The 18,515-nt window shown below is 41.3% G+C and overlaps 1 protein-coding gene across 2 annotated transcripts in view; it reads left to right on the top strand.

Moving 5' to 3' along the window:
- Positions 1–772: 772 nt before the first annotated feature.
- SPOCK1 (SPARC (osteonectin), cwcv and kazal like domains proteoglycan 1) overlaps positions 773–18,515 on the top strand; it is a 264,847-nt gene continuing 247,104 nt past the window's right edge. For both annotated transcript variants that reach the window (XM_027643334.1, XM_027643333.1), the window contains exons 1-2: positions 773–923; positions 1,277–1,446. In XM_027643334.1, the coding sequence (XP_027499135.1) occupies positions 1,279–1,446 (168 nt within the window). In that variant the 5' untranslated portion in view covers positions 773–923; positions 1,277–1,278. The remainder of the gene's footprint in view (positions 924–1,276; positions 1,447–18,515) is intronic.

The following is an 18,515-nucleotide window of genomic DNA, read 5'->3' as shown; positions in this document are numbered from 1 at the left end:
GATTGACTCAAGACAGTCATACCCTACCAAGGGCTTGTAAAAGCTGGGGCTTGATGGGTGTTATGAGTGTTCCCCAAACAGCATGGCCTTGCCTTGACAAGAGACTAAACATTTCTGCTGAATTCAGGGGTAGGGTTGATATGGGGTACATGGAACGGGGTGAGAGGGTTGAGGAACATGTAAACTAAAGGGTGATAAAGGGTAAGGAATACAATATAGCTACTTCTAAAATCTACTTCTACTGTAATTACATATAAAGCTTATAAAATTAGCAAAAAAACTGAAAGGGTCTTAAGGCATCAGCCTCATCCCCTCATCCCCTCACTCCCCTCATCCCCTCACTCCCTCGCTCCCCTCATCCGCTCACTCTCTCATCCCCCCATTCCCCCATCCCCTCATTCCCTCACTCCCCTAATTCCCTCATCCCCTCACCTCTCATCCCCCCATCCCCTCACTCCCCTCATTCCCTCATTCCCTCATCCCCTCACCTCTCATCCCCCTATCCCCCCAGTCCCCCATCCCCTCATCCCCCTATCCCCCCAGTCCCCCATCTCCTCACCCCTCATTCCCTCACTCGCCCCGTCCCCCCCCCGGTCCCTCCCGGCCCCTCCCCGAGCTGCCCGGCCCCGCTCGGCCGGCAGGGGGCGCCAGAGCCCGGCCGCGCCCGCCCCGCGCGCACCCGCACGCGCGGACCCGGCGGGAGGCGGCGGCGCGAGGAGAGAGAGCGGGGACAGGGAGAGGGGACACCGGGGACAGCGGGGACAGCGGGGACAGACACCGGGGACAGACACTGGGGACAGCGGCTCCGGGACCGCCGCCGAGCAGCGGCACCGCGCAGCGGAGCGGCGGCAGCGGGAGGAAGAGCAGAAGGAGCAGCGGCATCAGCGCACGGTGCCGGGAGCCCCGGCCGGCGGCGCTGCCCGGAGGTAGGAGCTTCCTCTCGCCCTGGCAGCCAAACTTCGCGGGGCCAGCGCTGGCTTGGCTGGGCTGCGGCTCCGTACCACCGTGCTGGTGCCCGCCCGGCCCCAGGGACCCGGTCTATTTCTGCTTTTATTATTGTTGTTATTATGATTATTACTGACGCTGTTCCCCGCCCCTCCGCGCTGGGCGGGCGCGGCGGGGTCTCGGCGGACGCGGCAGCTCCGCAGCCAGAAGTTGGCGAGGACCGTGGGGGGCGACTGGCCCCAACTTGGGTCCCCTCTAAACTTCCCTGCCCGGGGAGCCGCCGCCCCTCTCCGCTCCCCTCCGCTCATCCCCGCTCCTCTCCTCTCCTTGCAGATGTCGGGGGTGCTGCTGATCGCTGCCTGGTGCTTCCTGCAAGCGGAGAGCCGGCATCCCGAAATCATCACGAGTAACAGCAATCATGGCAATTTCCTGGACAACGACAAATGGCTGAGCACCGTCTCGCAGTACGATAAGGACAAGTACTGGAACAAATTCAGGGATGTAAGTACTTCTCCGTTTGCCGCATGCTTCTTGTTCGTTCCATTGCGTCCTTCCTGCTGGCTTTGGGAAGCTGCGGGTTGAAGAGAGATGCAGCTTTGGGCAACCGGTTGCTGCTTGTGTGAAGGATGTTCAGAGCTGTTCGGGAGCTGGACAGGCAGACCTGGCATCCCTGATCACCCCATCGACTGGGGCAGCTTGGGCTCTGTGTCAGTCTCCCTGTGAGCTTATGGTCTTCAATTTTCCTCTGGGGAGGAACTTTGAGTGAAGTTTCTGTGCTTGATGCTTAAAGGCTGATTAACTGCAAAAGGATGGAATGGGGGGTGTGTGTGTGTGTATAAGAAAGGAATACTTACCAGTTCAAGCCACAAGGTGGTAAACAGTGAAGCTTTTTTTGCCTGCAGCTTTTATTGTCATTTCTGCTTGTGGAGATCTTCGAGGCTGGTATAGGGGTGGAGGAAGCAATGCTTTGGCTTGGGGTTTTCTCTTTCAGTCTGGAAAATAGGGGTGACTTCAAGATGTGTTATGACATTAAAATTAAATCTTGACTTCCTCTTGTTTGAATACAGTCGTGTATTATGTCAATGATGGCAGAATGGGAAATGCATTGTTTATGGACAAGGTAATGTTTATGAGCTCAGTATGACTCTAGGAAAGGGAAGAGGAGAGCTGGCTGGCAGTTCTGATGGTACTACTCTGTAAGGATCTATTTGTTTAGGAATACTTGGCCATTTATGGTATATTAACAAGTCAAACTTTGATGCTCTGCTTCTGTCTCTGTGATCTTAACACTCAATCTGACTTTTTGAGGAGGAAGTAAAAGTACTAGAGTTAAATGCAATGGGTCTCTGCCTTGTTTATGCTCTCTACATTCTGCTGTGGTTGTGGTCATCTCTGTGTCTTAGAAATGCTGCTCTGAATCCCAGTATAACAAGGTATGGCCTTAGCAATGGTATCCCCAGCTCTCTCAGGGTGTGTATTCCTGTGCAGTCCCTGTGGTGACACATCCACCTCCTGGGACTGTGGAGTTCTCCTGTAATAGGTGTCTGGAAAAGGGGATTCTAGAGTTAATATGTATGCCTGGATTTTTACCATACTCCAAGGGAATCTTTGCCCATATCTGGTTTAGTCTCCTGGGGAACTCAGGTTAAGGATTTCACTTGGTAATTTCTGAATCCAACTTAATGTGAGAATTCGGCAGCATTTGAAAGTGATAAATGGAATGAAGGACTGAAAAATTAATCTGGAAACACTTTTAACTAGAGACAGATTTATAACAAGGGACATCTTTCAACAGTCTCCTTCCAAATGGAGGCCTTGTATTAATCCCATACCCTAAAGTTTTTAACTATTTTTATGTAATTTTTATGTTTTCTGCTTCCCTCTTTATGTTACTTTTATGTTTTCCACTTCCCTCTTCCTTTTTTTTTAAACCTGGAGTTCTTGCAACTTCTCATCCTCTTTCAGAAAAATTATTCTTGTTCCTCTGGAAGATGTTTACAAAGAATATCTCATGTTTTAAGGTGTCACAACTGAGAATGCTTTTCTAGACTTTCTGAAAATGTTAAAAACCTACATAAAGCCCCAAAACTCTCTTTTGTAGGAAGAATCATTTTATGGAAAAGAAAAACCAAGCTTAACCAGTGGCCTACCAAGAAAAGGAAATAGTATAAAGTTCATGCAAAGTTTACTATCTTTCTATCCAGCTGTCTTAATGGTTTTATTTGGTTGCTTCAAAACTAGAATGTTACAAATGCATATGATTATTCATTAAACCTTTTATGGGGCAAATTAACAGAGACTACTAATCATCTCCTACTAAGCTTTTTCCAAAATGAAAATATAAAAAGCTTGCATATGTAGTTAAGCTCTTAATAATTTGTCTTCAACAAAAATGATGTCCTGGATCATAATCTTGTGTGAGAGGTTCTGTGTCCATTGGCAGAGTTGCTGCCAACATAGCAGGTATGGCAGAGACAGCCCTTCTTGCATGCAGAGCTGTTATTAGGAGAAATCTGGTCTTTGCTTTGTGCTGTGTTGGTGACAGGTTGTTAAAATATTTGTTAAAACATCTCTTAAAATGTTGGGGAGATGCACTATAACAGTGTTAACTGCTGGGTGTGGAGTCGACCAGCACTTCAACCATAATTGTTGACTTGTAGGAAAATTATCTTCCCTTTTTGCCCTCATTCCCAAACTGTAGCTTTACATACATCGTGACTAGATGAGGTTCTTGGTGTGGGCTTTGCACAGGAGGATGGAGTAGAGAAGTGTTTCATTTCAAACCTTCTTGGCTCTGACACTGCAGCTGCTACAGGGCAGAAGCCCAACTTCATACCTTGTAAATGAGGTTGCAGTAATTACCATAATTACTTTCAGTTGCTTTCTGAATTTCCTCACATTACATAAATACATTTGCACAAATATTGACATAACTGTACCCTTCTGCACAGTGGGAGAAAAACTGAAGGTGTGGGGCTAAGATTTGATGAGTTTGGGTGTGGCCACTTTAAACTCTGTGTGTCAGCACAAACATCTGCACACACAGATGTGCACAGAAATCTGGCCTAATGTTGCAGTGCTGGGTAGGGTTTTTTTACAGGTGATATGTAATGGAATATAAAATTTTAAATTGAATTTCTCTCAACTTTTTCAGTTATTCTTGTTAAAATCAATTGGTAGGTCAGCCTTATTGAGCTATGGGCCAATATGGCCTGATTTGGGAGGACAGCTATTGATTGATTTTTTTACTATGACCCATATTTCTTCTGGGCAAAGGCAGCGTGGTAGTTGCACTTATTGGCCCAGAAGTCATTATAGTCTGTGAAAAGAGAGCACAGAAATCCCCCCTCAGGCTGCATTACAGCCACAGAATCAGGCTAAATTTCTGAATCTGACTGAGTTTAATAGTGTGAAATGCAGACCTGTCATCATTTCCCAAAGGCCTCAAGGGGTCTGTTTAAAACAATACTTTACAATACAATCTTTTCACACAGTTTGAACACAATTTGCTGATTTTTTCAAGTCCTCCATTTTTAAAAACAAGCAGAGCTTATAATAAATAGTAGGACTCATGTGACTGATCTGTTGTGAAACACTTGCTGTTGAAAATCTTGTATATTGTACATCTGCCCAGCATCACTAATGGTGTAATGTCTGTTGTATTAATAAGCTTTCAGTGCAATCTGAACCTGATATTCCAATCTGTCTTCCACCTCTTTTTGCTTGTCTTTCTATGGACTTTCTATGTGGCAAATGACAAAATCTTAGCTCTGTCTTAAGTTCCATTTTAAAGATGGGGATAATAATATTTGTCTTCCTCACAACTGTGTGTTGAAGCTGTAAATAAGAAAGGACAGAGCTCAGGATCTGTGATAATATGAAATTTATTATGTACCTAATCCATATATTGAATGTGACTTGATACATATTTAAGTTACTGACTAGTAAGTTTCTAAAAGTAAAAATTAAATCAATGGAATTATTACTAGAGAAAGAAAAAAATAAGCTAAGCACAGTCTCCAGGGAGGACCTGCAGCTATTTCCCTTGTGCAGATTTGAGGCTTGGAAAAACAGACATGAGAGAGATAAGAGTCAAATTAGACCTTCTGATATCAGGAACCTAAATATGGAGGCCTCAATCTTTGGATCAAATCTGTTGAGAGGGATCCTTTGGCTTGAGAGGAGCCAAAGGAGTAAAACCTTCAGAGCAGATTTGGCAGCTGAATGTGGAGTGAATTTTTATAAGTCTTAGAAACATTTATTTTTATGCAAATAGCCACACATGTTATTGTAACACTGCAGCATCTCGTGTTCATAAAGTCTTGGCACAGAATAAGTGTCCTTTTAGTGTTAGATCTGCCTTTAATCAAAATTATATGAACAGACTAATTCTATTACTTCTACTTGGACTTATGTCTATTACATTATTAATGCTTACATATAAAAAGGTAATAAGTTCAACTAGCCACGGATTAAACTGCAAAAGGGAAGAAAAAAAGTAAAATGAACTAAGAGGATCCAGTACAAACCACACAAGGAATTTCCATGAAGTTGAAAGCTTGGCATGAGCTGTGGTTTCAGTGCCTGTTTATGCATGGCAGGCTGCCAGCCCACGTTCTGAGCATTAACTAAGCTGTTTCTCAAAATTTTATTGCTTACAGAGTTTCAGTTCAGGCTATCATGTTAAAACCCCCTGCATTTTTATGCCTAGAGATGCTTTGAGGCTGTGCATGCCTAAGAAGCAAGGCATGAAATGTCAGCATCTGTGTGTAAATGTTGCTCACACTTGCTGGATAAATAGTTATATATATTTATATATAACTGTTCGTGCTGATGATGGTTATAAGTAGATTAGATGTTAGATTTCCCAGATTGGTCAGAGACTATCATCCCCTCCAATTTTGTTAGTTATTAATATACATCCCCTTTCTGAGCCTACAAATTCCTCCTCACACCTGATCAGAGGTGACAAAGCAAATACAGGATTAGGAACTGGAGGATTTTATTTTGTTCCAGCTTTGCTACTGATGAGTTTTTGTCCTCTGGGTTGGCTCTTCACACTTCTTCCCCCTTGTTGGCACTTACCTTTCTCTGATTTGTTTAGCCCCAAATTAGAAGTGTGGTAGTGAAACTTGATAGCAGGGAGTTGGAAAACATGACCAGTACTGAGGAGGGCTGGAATACCAAGCAGGCAGAACTGGAAGACCTTGGGAACTCAAGTAATAGAAATGAAATGAAATTTAAAAGTACAAAGTGGAAGGTCATGGAATTGAGAGCTAACACAAATTTATTCTGAGTCCCAGCAGCTCAGCTTGAAATAGATGAGAGGGAAAACCTGTGTACTTCCATTGATTTGCAGAGTTATCTAAGTTACAAAAGTAATGCTACTCTGAGGAGAGCAAATATATTCCAGGAAGGCAGAAAATGAAAGATTTCTGGTTCTGTTGATGAAATAAAAATATACAGTGTGTAGGAGTGAATACTTAATTATGAATATTGTGAGCACTTCTGATCAGTTAAACTCAAGAAAGACAAATTTTTGCGGAGTTGGTGATACAAAAGCCTTCCAGCTTCATAGGAAAAAAAGAGCCTGTTTTAGAACAATGTGGTCTATTAGTTTACCCCACACAAAGGTAACTGTGTAAGAGTAGATCTGCTTCAGAATATTTACAGAAAAAAGGGCAGCAAAACCTGCATTGAGTGAAGCTGAGATAAAAAACCAAGTACATAACTGGTGACAAAAATAACCTTATTGCTGACTTTAGGGATAAGGTTATTACTCCACCCACAGGTATGTTTTAAAAGTTATCTTAATGAGCACTTAATTTTCAATATGTAGCTTGTATGTTAACAAAAGATAATTATGATGTAGTAAACTGTCATAAAAGAACCTGGATCTGGGGGTTCTAAAGGCCTTGGATTTTTATGTCACACGTGTCATGAGGTTTAAAGCCCCTCACTGGAGGTTGTCTTGCTCCACGTCCATACCTGGGGTGGAACCTGATCTGTGACACCCAAGTATCCCTCAGTCCTTTGGGGTTTTTGAGCTCCCAGGTCATTTCTGTAGACTGGGTTCTTTCTGCTGCCCCTTCCCTGGCAGATCCACCCTTCAGTGGCATCTCACTGCCAAGGGCTTCTCCAATTTCAACTTATCCCCAATCCACCAGAAGGGGAAGCTACTTATTTTGAAACTGCATTTTCTTTTTTCTACGTTCTATTTAGATCTACAGGCAGAATGAATTATTTTTCTGCCAACAGTTTATTAGCAGAACATCACTTTTTCTACTTTCTTCACCTGAACTGCAAGCACAGGTTTTTCCTGTGATGCAATTGTTGTCCATCCAATCCATATATTCCTGGAGAAACCATTCAGGCCCTTCTAATTATCTGTAGTCCTAAGGAAGGTGAGAGTACATTTGGAAAAAACCTGCTGGCTAAATCAGGGATGTACCAGTGAGGGAAGTGTCTGGGTTATGTGACAGGACACAGGCACCTCAGGCTGCCTTCCCTGGAGGTTTTCATTCCAAGCCCACCTTGAGCTTTAATTGAAGGTGAACACTGGGGGGGTGTGTTATTCCCGTGGATCTGAAGTACAACAGAGTCAAAATGTGATTTATAAGTCTATCTTAGACATAGGTTCTCTTCCAGCAATTCTTACTCAACAGAGGGACAGGGCTGGAATATAAATGTGATCAAAAAATACAGCTGAGAGGTACTTGCATGAAATTTAAAAGAACAGCAACACATGAGACTGAATCTGGGCAAATGTAGTGCATAATCAGCTTCTTACAAGCAGGAGAGATATGTTCACTAAAAAACCTCTTCTCAAATTTGACACTTGCTTTCTGCAGTGGAAAAGGGGGGAAATAATGGCATTTATGTCAGAATAATTAACTTGGAAGGTACAGAGAGCCAGCTTTTTGTAATTAACTGACACTTATTCAACTTCCCTTGGAAATACCTAAGACTCTAAAGTTAAGTAGGTCAGTACCAAACTAGGGTGTGAGTTTCTGTCTTATATGTTTCAAATGATAACTTTAATAGTTTCCTCACTTACTGAAGTGTTCTGTAGACTGCAGTCACAAATCATATCCCTGCCATGAAATTCTGTGGATTCAAAGTTTACACTAACATGTTTTATGCATTTTTAGAGTAACCATTCTTGTATTCTACTGCTTGTTGCTGTCCTGTTCCCCCTCAGTAGGATTTTTTTTCCACAGGGGTTTGTTTTAATCCAAATTTAAATTGTAATTTTGTCAGATTCATGGGAAATTCGCTGTCATAAAAGGAAAAAAACCACAAATGAGCCATACATCACATCAAACCATGTCAGTGTAATATAAAATGGAATTGAAAGTTGTCCTAGGAGGCTGAGTTCTGATGTCTGGTGGTGTAACAGCTGTTCTCAGGCTCAGGTATCCATGGGCAAAGGGTACTGGTTTTATTTCAGGTAAATTGTCCAGGATTAGGGTGGAGAAAAACAGGTTCATTATTCTCAAGGGCCAAAAGTTTAAGTTAAAGCCTAGTTATGATATCTAGTTTTGATCATCAGGGAGATTATTGCCTTTTTTGTTTGTTGTTTTGTTTTGTTTTTTTTTTTTTTTTTTTTTTGTCTCAAATATTTTAACTATTTACTTTATATGAATGATTTTAACCACGGGGCTAGAGAGGTGTAATTCCAGTCAGTTTGTCTTTATCAATTTTTTGAGGATAAAATCCATGATTGTCTGGGGTGGAACAACTGAGCTGCTTTTACAAGAGGTAGGACTTCATGAGGAAAATGAAGCTCAAATATTACATCTAGGATATGAAAACTTTTTTCTTTAACATAACATCTGTTTATTCAAAGACTGTTTGATTATTTCTTTCCTTATGTAACCAAAAATGAGATTTACCCAAAGGAGCTGGGGTGAAGTCTTGGTTGTGTTGAAGCTCATGACCAAATTCTCACAGACTTTAGTGAGGCCTGAATTTGATTCTTGTGTTCCTCATCTTCCTGTTCTCTTACCCAAAGAACAACTGTACATGTTGGATTAAACAGTTCTCTTTGGCTTTTGAAGGACACTGTGGAATTGGAAAACACTGAAAGATCACCTGTCTGGCCAGCATAAATAGAAGAAACTCCCTTGAAGTCCCTGGAGGAATCAAACTATCTGAAAATCAAACATCCACAGTCTACAAAGTATACATTTTATCATTTCCAACCAAAAAAAAAGAAAGTGGAGTTGAAACAGAGCACAGTTAAGGTGATGCTGCTGCCTCCAGTGTGATTTTCTGTACTTCCAACTCTTCACTCTTCCAACTTTAAGTAGGAAGCTTTTTTGCTGCTAAGTTACCAAGTCTCAGCTCAAGTGAGCAGTCTGAGATCAGGTGGATAACTCCAGCACTTGGCACTGGGGGATTTGCTGTTGCAGGTTGGCAGCTGAAAATTGAATTACAGATTTGGACTGAACATCTAATGTCTAATGAGTTTCAAGGCTAAGATATGATTCAAAATTCAGTTTACAGATAAATTGCTAAGCTGCTGAATAGAGGCTTTGGCAGGGAGTAGATTGGTCTTTATCTGTCACTTCTATGACTTGGTTTGTAATCCAGGGTAACAGAAAATCATTCTCATTAAATAGGTACACGGGGGCATCAATTAATTCTGTGATCTTCGCTGTCCTCTTAATGAACTTTGTGTCATAAATTCACTTCACTGATTGCTTTCTCCCGGGAAGATAGAAAAATACTTTATTAAAAATTACTCTTAGAGTAACTATATTCAGATTGGTTTTTGAAAAAGGTTTCAATATATCATGGCTTAGAGCTGAATTCTGGCTAACACTGGGATTGATAGAGGCAGTGATACTTGTCTGTCTATGCTTTGAAATTGTCTAATCAGGAAATTCAGCTGTGTATACAGTTTCATTTCAAATTGCACAGCATAATTTTTATGTGGTTTTTTAGCTTGGAGATCTGTCTTCATCCTTCCTTCCCTGTGTTCCGTTGTCTGGTCAGAAATTCATTTCATTGCTGTCTTCTAGTGTTTGCATATTGTCCTTTCTGACTTTCTCTTCAAGTTGTAGCAGTTAGAGAACTTGAACCTGAACAGAAGATCAAGGTAGAAAGGTAGAGGCAGCTGCAATCACTGGAACAGAGGGGGGGATGCTTAAATTTTAGTGAATAGTGTAGGAGAGAGGCTGAAAAATATAATTGCAAGGTTAAGAAGAAATGAAGCTGAGTTGTTTCTTCAAGGGAGTGGAAAACGTTGTTTTTAGAATAGTGTTTCTGTGTGTACAGAAACATTGATGTTTCATTTCAAGATGTTGAGGTCCTTGATAGAATCTGACTGCAATTGGTAAATATTAATAAAAATCAGTTTTAGAGAGTTCAGAACTGCCTGGCTACTGACTCCAGGGCCGTGGGTTTGATCCCTGTGTGGGCCGTTCACTTGAGAGTTGGACTCCATGATCCTCGTGGGTCCCTTCCAACTCTGAAGATGTGATTCTGATTCTCAGATTTCTTGGTGGATAACCAGAAATGTTATGATGGAGGTGAGGGGTCTGGCTGTGCCTGCCCGGAGCTGTCCAGTGCTGAATCCACTCGGGGATCCAGCTGTGCCTGCCCGGAGCTGTCCAGGGATGCAGATGAAGTGTGTGGCTGTACCTGCCCGGAGCTGTCCAGGGATGGAGAGGAGGGGTCTGGCTGTGCCTGCCCGGAGCTGTCCAGCCCTGGATCCTCTCGGGGATCCAGCCGTGCCCTGCCCGGAGCTGTCCGGTGCTGAATCCACTCGGAGATCCAACCGTGCCTGTCAGGAGCTGTCCAGTCCTGATCCTGACGTGCTCAGGGATGTATATCTACATTAGACAGATGTGGGAGCAGAGGATAGAGCGAGTTCAGAGTTATCCATCAAGCCTATGGCAGAACTAACACCAAAATTGATATCATATGTCCCAGGACAGTTCTCCTCTGTGCTGCAATCCAGACAAGGCTGAACAGGTCTGCTCTTCCCATGGATATATGTTTCCATGTCTGACAGCAGTGTTATTGGTTCAGATTCATTTCCTGTGGGATAACATTAACTTCACCCCCTATATACCAGGGGATAAATTTTATTCATTTTTTCGTAAATGAAGACAAGATAACCAATCCTTTTTATGCTGGCTATGCTATTTATTTGATGCTAGGTAAAGATTTTCTAGTTTGATGTCATGTTGGAAGGGGACTAGGTATTTCCTGTTAAAACAGAGATATTAGGCAAAGCAGGTTCCCTGTATCTGCTTTATTTTTAAGTTAAACTACATCTAGTGAAACTCGTGACTCTTAGGGTTTTTAAATCCACTGATCATTTTAAAACTTGTTTCTTGTGTCTAAAAAAGAAATTGTTTCACATAAAAGAATACCAGAGTGCTGCATTCGGCAAAGATATCTGTAAGCATGGGATAATTATTGGTTTAAATACAGAACTGTCTGCCTTATGCCTTCAACGTAACCATGAATCTCCACATTATGGTTCACTCAGGACAGCTGCATCCAAAAGGAAATACTGCCACATTTAATTAGAATAAATATAAACTGGAAAAATACTGCATTCTGTCAACTGTGTGCAGAACTGCAGTTGTGCAGCATGAGGGAAACTGGTAAACCAGATATGTTTGCTCATAATGAAGTAGAGGGTGATTCAGATCAGTGGCCCTGGATTTATTAGTCTCTTCATGCTTATATAACAAAGTTAAGTTGGATATAACAGGACACTTAAGGGTTTATTTTCACTGGAATATGAGGCAAGATGGACTGAAATGATGATCCTTCCGTGACACAGATATCTATTTTTATATCTAGTCTCCCTTTTATAAAGCCTTTGCTCTTCTCATGAAGAAGTACTTTCTGTCTTATCTGAATAAATGTTAAAATGCCTGGCAAAGCAAAGATTTTGGGAGTTGTAATGAACTTCTTATAACCTGAGATGAAAGGTAATCCTTTTCCCCTGGAAATAGTGTTCCTGGAGATTGTGAGCCAGCATTTCCCATCCAGGTGCAATGCAATGCCCTGTAAAAGAGAAAAGAAGACTGAACACAAGTACAAGAAACTTTAATGGATATAAAGCAACAATTTCTGAGCACCCATGAAAAGCTAATATAAACAATTTTAGAACCATATTAAAATATATTGAAATTTCCATTTGTAAAGCAACATATGGCATGACAAATAGACCTATCCCTGTATATAAAGGGAAAAAAAAATCCAAGCAACTTCTTATGGGCCATTTTTTGCTATCAGTATTTTTTTTTAAGTAACTGCACAAACTTAACATTAGTTTCTATTGGGATACTTCCATCCACATTTCAATGGCAGAATCTGGCCCTAAGGAATCAAGAAGAAGCAATATTCCATTACAGCAGGGCAGTACAAGCACAGACAGATGTGGCTTGTGCTGCAGTTTCCATTAGCAAAGAAAGAAGCTGCAAACAGGAAGCAATTTTGAAACCTGCCCCAGCATGGCAAAACCGTTCCTGATATATCAGGAATGGAGCAGTTGGTGTGTTCCATCCAGAATGATGCAAGGTTGTCTATAAAATTTGAACTCACTAAGGAGATATGTGGATATAAAATCAGGTACTGAGATCAAACCTTAGGGCATGGCTGATTTTAAAGCTGAAGCTCCCCTGAAATTAGGAGTTACTGAGAGAGCAATGAGAGAATAAATGTGTTTTCTTCAGTTATTCTTTAAAAGGAGAAACTATAGGTGCAAAGAAATTAAAAACAAAACAAAAAACCTGATACCAAAAACCATTTAAAAGCCTCAATCTGTGTCATAGGCAATAAATGCTGGATAATTTGGGGGATACAGATAGAGGAGTCGTGGCTGAAATGGAGACATGCTCCATTATGTAAGAAATCGTGGCTGAAACAATCTTTCCTGAGGCCCAGTAGCTTCTCCTCATGGAAAATGCCCGACAGAAAGAGGAAATTAAGAATGTGATGCGTGTCTGTGTGTGTAGGAATCTAGGTAAGGAATCTATAAACACAGAATGGGAAGAAGGCAGACAAGGAAAACTGTGTTCCACTTAATTAAGGAGGGCTCCAAAATTCCAGGTAGATGATGGTGTTAAGGTCAGGGGGAGAGGAGAAAAGGAAGGGATTTAGTGAGGATACAACTGAAAATGAGTTGTGTGCTGAGCAGGACCTGGGTGAGCCTGACCTGGGCAGGAGCAGCTCTTGTGAGCAAAGCTCCTGGTGAGCCCCCTTCAGATGTGTGGGTGACTCTGAGCACAGGTGTAAAGCTTGTCTTGCTGAGTGTACACAGCCCATTTTGGACTCTAAGCCATCACCACTGGCTTGCTGCCAGCTGAGGAGCTCTAAACATGGGCACTTCTGTGGTCTTCCCACTGTGGGACTCGTGTGTTGTGTGCTGGGTGGGGGTGGTGTTGCTTTTAATGTGAGATAAACCACAGAGATGCTCTGTAGAAAGAATGCAGGCACTTTAATCACTTTTTTTCCTGCAATGTAGTTGGGGATATCTGTAGCATTCATAATTAGCACAGGAACAGATGGCTAAAGCTTGGTTTAAAACAGAGAATCCATGGAGTGATCGTGAGCTGCTGCGAGCTTATTTGGGAAGGAGTTTGCTCCGTGCTCTAACACAGTGGTGCAGCAGTAAAGTAGGAAAAGGATTTATAACAGTTGGTGTAATTTAGTGTGTAGGACATATATAAAGCATGGAAAACATCCAAACGTACAAAACATCTCCTTGATGCTCATGTCTTTTGCTGCACAAGGAGGAATTTCAACCTTTAGCGTCCTGCACTGCTGAAACCTCTTATGTGTGGTTTCATATCTAGGGGCAATACAGCAAAATGTCCATAAGATTTCCCTGTTCCCTCGTCCTGTTTCTGCACAGAAAGGAGCAATTCAGTTCCTGAATTGCTCAAATTGCAGTGAGTAAAAAAAAAAAAAAAAAAGAACAAACCAACAAAACAAACCGAAAAACCTCTCTCTGTATTTTGCTTGTGTGCTTCCAACATTACCATTGTGCTACAATTTTTCAAAGCTGGAAAACATGAGAGGATTTTGTCAGCAATTCACCAGGACACTTGTTTCACACAGAAAGCCAGAGGGCAAAACAAGAGTAGTTTCTTCTGCTCCATGTAATGTTTTCAGAAGGCAGTGGGAGCCCTACAGGCACAATCACTGAGATTCATGTGGGGTAATGTTCAGAGTGATGAGATCTGGGATGGAAAGGCTGATTGATTAGTTGGTGATTCCATGTTCCAAATTCAAAACTTGCAAATATTTGATTCTAAGGAGCAAAGAGCAAGGAGAAGGTTGCTGAAGAGAAAAATAAGCTGAATATGTTTTTCATCGATAAAGTAGAAATATGGTATTGTCTGTCCCAAAGGAGCTGAATGGATTATTGCAACCATCCAATCTAGTCAAGATCACATTTTCTTTTTTTTTTTTTTATCTTTTCTTAAAAAAAAGATAAATGACCCCATGTTGAGATGTTTAGCTCTGGGAGATGACCTGTATTTACCTTCAAGTCAGAGTGAATTGGATATTCTCTTTCTCTGTGAAACTGCATCACTTTCTCCCTGCAGACTCTATGGATGCAGACATAAAATATTTCTGTGGAAACAGTGGTGCCATTCCCTCTACGTATGTAATATTTTGCAGGATATCTGTAATGGCCAGTGAAATGGTCTTTGATAGCTCCTATTTTTCTCCAAATGCTGAACTATAAATTTAAATATATTGTGAACTATGTTTTCTTTTTGCATCGTGAACTCCCTATATCTCCTCACAGTAAGGAATTCACAGAATAAACCTGTAGTTTTGTGCTTGCCTAAACACTTCTAAATTTTTCATTTTCAATTTTGATATAAAACTGAATCAAAATTTTTCCAGTATGGAAAAATTAATTTTCCAATTGCACCAGTTTCTGCATTGACGAGATTAAATGAATTGTTAGTGTTTTACTCAGTTCAGCTGATGGGGAATTTTTTAATTCTTGAATGTATTTAGGTTGTAAAATTCTTGGGATGGAAACACTTCTCTGTGTTGCTCATGCAGAAGCCAGTCCAGTGAGGGCTGTCATTGTGCAAGGGCTGCTGACCAATACAAATCTTAGAGTACAAATAGCTAATCCTTATCACCAATTAATGTTGTCAGTAGTAGAATTTAATTAAAGCAACTGTGTCACTATGGGGTTTGACTTTCCCTGGGTCCCTTTCCTTCTGGAGACCTCATAAATGGTTCAGAAATAGCCTTCTCTAAGCCAGTTGACATATTTTCAGTTTAGAGGTGATCAAAACAGTCACAACCATCATGTTCTTGGGCAGCACCATTCCAGCCATCTTAGCATTCAGCTGCAAGAGCTACAAAAGCAATATAATTTCAGTTGCCCCATAACAGAACTGAGCCCAAGCTGTTTCAAGCTTCTCAGAAAGACTTCCTTCATCAAGAATTTCCAGAAATTATTTAGCTATTATGACTGCCTGAGCCTGTTTCATGAGTCATAGGAACTTTGCCCAGTAGAATTCCACTCTCTCCCTCATCTCTGAAGCTGTCAGTGAATTTTTAAGATGTCTTTTCTCGTAGTGGTTGCTGAAAACCAGATCAGTGGCTCTTGGTTGCGTGTTCACAGCTTCAGAAGATGTTTCTTAATTGCTGAAAGTGTGGAACAGATAAAATGACGTGTCACCCAGGATCTGGGGTTACTGCAGCTGTGCTGCTTCAAATTTCAAACTGCCTTGAAAGGCTGAGGAATTACAGAGTGTTCCCTGTAATGACAGGGCTTCCCACTGCCTGCTGAGCTGGGAATTGTTCCTTCCAGCTTAGACTGTAACTTGTGACTGGGCAAAAAGCTGAGGAAGAAATGAGGGCCACCTAATCCACTCTCCCAGCACTGCTGGCAGAGAAGTACTTGGGGATTCTATGATCACTGGCTGGGGGTAGTTTGAGAAAACATGGGGGATGAACCTCAGGAAGGTACAGAGCAGGAGATCTGGCTTTTGTGTTTAAAAAGATCATTAAGTGGCTCTGCTCAGCAGTAGAACATGAAAAAAATCTGCTTGGTGTGGGGCTGTAGAAAACCAATGAAATCCAGTGACAGGGAGTAAACAATTATTTGTAAATTTGTAAAGTAAAAAGTTATTGTTAATGATTTGGAGGAGCGACAGGAGGGAAAATAAAAAGGAATTTCACATAGCAAATTTTCATTTGCTGCCTTGGGAGTGTCTCTTTCTGGGGGATGGGAGAATGAAAGTTGTGGCCCATTTTTGTTCCAAACCACTGTTTATAGGGTGAATTCCTGATTTGGGGGAACTGCTGCCTTCCTGAGCTTTCTAACAAGGTCAATGCATTGTTAACTCAAAGCATGGAAGATTTGCACCCTGCTGTGGTCAAACAGCTCTTTCTCCTCCCACCTCCTTTACATACCATTTCTGAGCACTACAAATCCCTTTTCCTGGGCTTGTACACAGGGACCACATGGGTAGGGGACAGCAAGTGACCTTCTTTATATTCCTGCACAGAACACAGCAACTACCTGGCCTTTCATCCATGTCTTCCAGTTCCTCACTCCTTGTAAATCTGGCACTGATTTCAATTCTGTGCTTAGTTAAGGACACTTCTTTTATGTTTTACTTTCCCATGAACACAGTATGGAAACAGCAAAAGCTGGAGTGCTATGGGAATAGCTACTCCTTCATTCCAGCCTCATCATTTGTGTTACATAATTGGTTTTATTTTAATTTTCAGCTTTGACTCTCTGAAAAGCAAAGCAAAATATATGGGTTTTTAATCTCTCCAGTCTTGTTTGTACCCTGCTGAGTATAAGAAAAATAAGTCTGTTTTGCAGAGATAGACCTTAGATCATGCTTCAGAATTCAGAATAAATTCCCAAAAGTGAAGCAGTAGGAGCTGTCACTCTAATTTGGATAATAAAAACAATAAGGAAATGCCAGACCAAAAGTATGGCCTGTGTCACTCAACAAATGAAATGGCAAACTACCAGCCAGTGCTTAAAAGAATATCCAACTGACACTGCTTTTATCCCTGTGCCCCTGGCAAGGCTCCTGGATTGGTGCTGGGAGAGCATTGATAACTGGCCAGGGTAAGTGGGAAAGGCCACGAAATCCTCTGGCACTTGTGGCAATTTGATCCCAAGAGAGCACTGGGATTTCTGCACTGAGTGGGATGACTGCCTGGAAGAGAAATCCTGATGTGCTTGAGATGTGAGTGGAAAGGATCCATTGCCATTTTCTGAGCATTTTAGCACTATATATATATATATATATATATATATATATATATATGAAGCACTAATGTCTCTATTGCTGAGGTTCAGAGGGTAAAAAAAACCCTCAGGGTTAAAAAACCTCAACCAACCCAGATTAAAAGTGTCTCTGGCAGATTGTTTGCATGAAGATTATTCACACACTTATTCACAATTATTCAAGCTATTGTCTAAGATGCAGAGCTTTATACTTAAATATAAACCTGTTTGGGTAAGTTAATGTTTATTCTCATTGAAAAGTCTGTAGCATTTTCCACAGAAATGTTTCAGGACTCTTCATGCACATTTTATAGAGATGCCATCTCTAGAATACATTTACCTTGTTCTCCAAGAGTTTTTTTGTCATCAAAGATGTTTTCAGGAGCAGAGCAAGCAGCTTTTGTTACCTTTGTCCTTGCTATCAACTGGAGTACACATGTTCTCTGATTCTGTGATATTGTTAGAGTTTCCATTCAGAAATAACTGATATTCCATCTGTTCCTCTGCTGTACTTTACAGTGAGCTGGGATTTGTGGGAATGCCTTACAGCCTGTTGAACTCTTCCATGGAAATAATGGACTGTGATAACAGAGGCCAAACTTTCATGATTTCTGGAGTTCTGAATTTTAATGTGATACTAGAGCTGAAAGGAGTCTTTGAGAATGGAAAAATGGATGTCTCCTATCTCCATTTTGAGGTGTCTAGAGAAAGTAAAAGCAATTAATTGCCTTTTATTTTTCCTTCTGGTGACCAGTTTTCTGACTTTTACCCATTTTATGACCATTTTAGCCTTAAGCTGTGTCCCTGTAAACCAGAGGGAATATCTTCCTGCTTCACGGAAGGTTATGTTGGTGTTTCTGAAAGGGGTGTTACTTGTATAGATTATCCTTCAGGCAGTGCTCTCTCCCTTTGGAAACTCAGTACTGACATTTAAAATCCTATATTTGAAATATTCATCAACAACAGAGGGGTAGGTGATGTGCTTCCTCAAAAATTTAGTTATACAATATTTTGGTTCATGTCCTCGATAAGGAGATTTTTGTAGAATTAAAGCATCTTGGATTTTCAAAATATCTCCTTTCTGTTCTTTAAGGCTTCCTGCTTTGTCTCCAGCTTCCCTGGAAGCCATCTACTCTTATTTATCTCTGCAGCTCATTTTAAGTAAGACCTCAGCTCTCAAGGAAAGAAAGCCTTGTAAAGGATTTCTCATAAAAATGTTGCTAGTAAAGCATACTTAAAAATAAACTGCTTCTCTCCTTCCCTCCTTTCCAGAGTGAGCTGAGGGGACAACACCAGCTGAATCATCTGTCTG

The sequence above is a fragment of the Corapipo altera genome, unplaced genomic scaffold (assembly GCF_003945725.1).
Source record: "Corapipo altera isolate COAL_440 unplaced genomic scaffold, ASM394572v1 75, whole genome shotgun sequence".
NCBI lineage: Eukaryota > Metazoa > Chordata > Aves > Passeriformes > Pipridae > Corapipo > Corapipo altera.
Note: the sequence above shows the minus strand (reverse complement) of the source record. Positions and strands in the feature narration are given on the sequence as shown.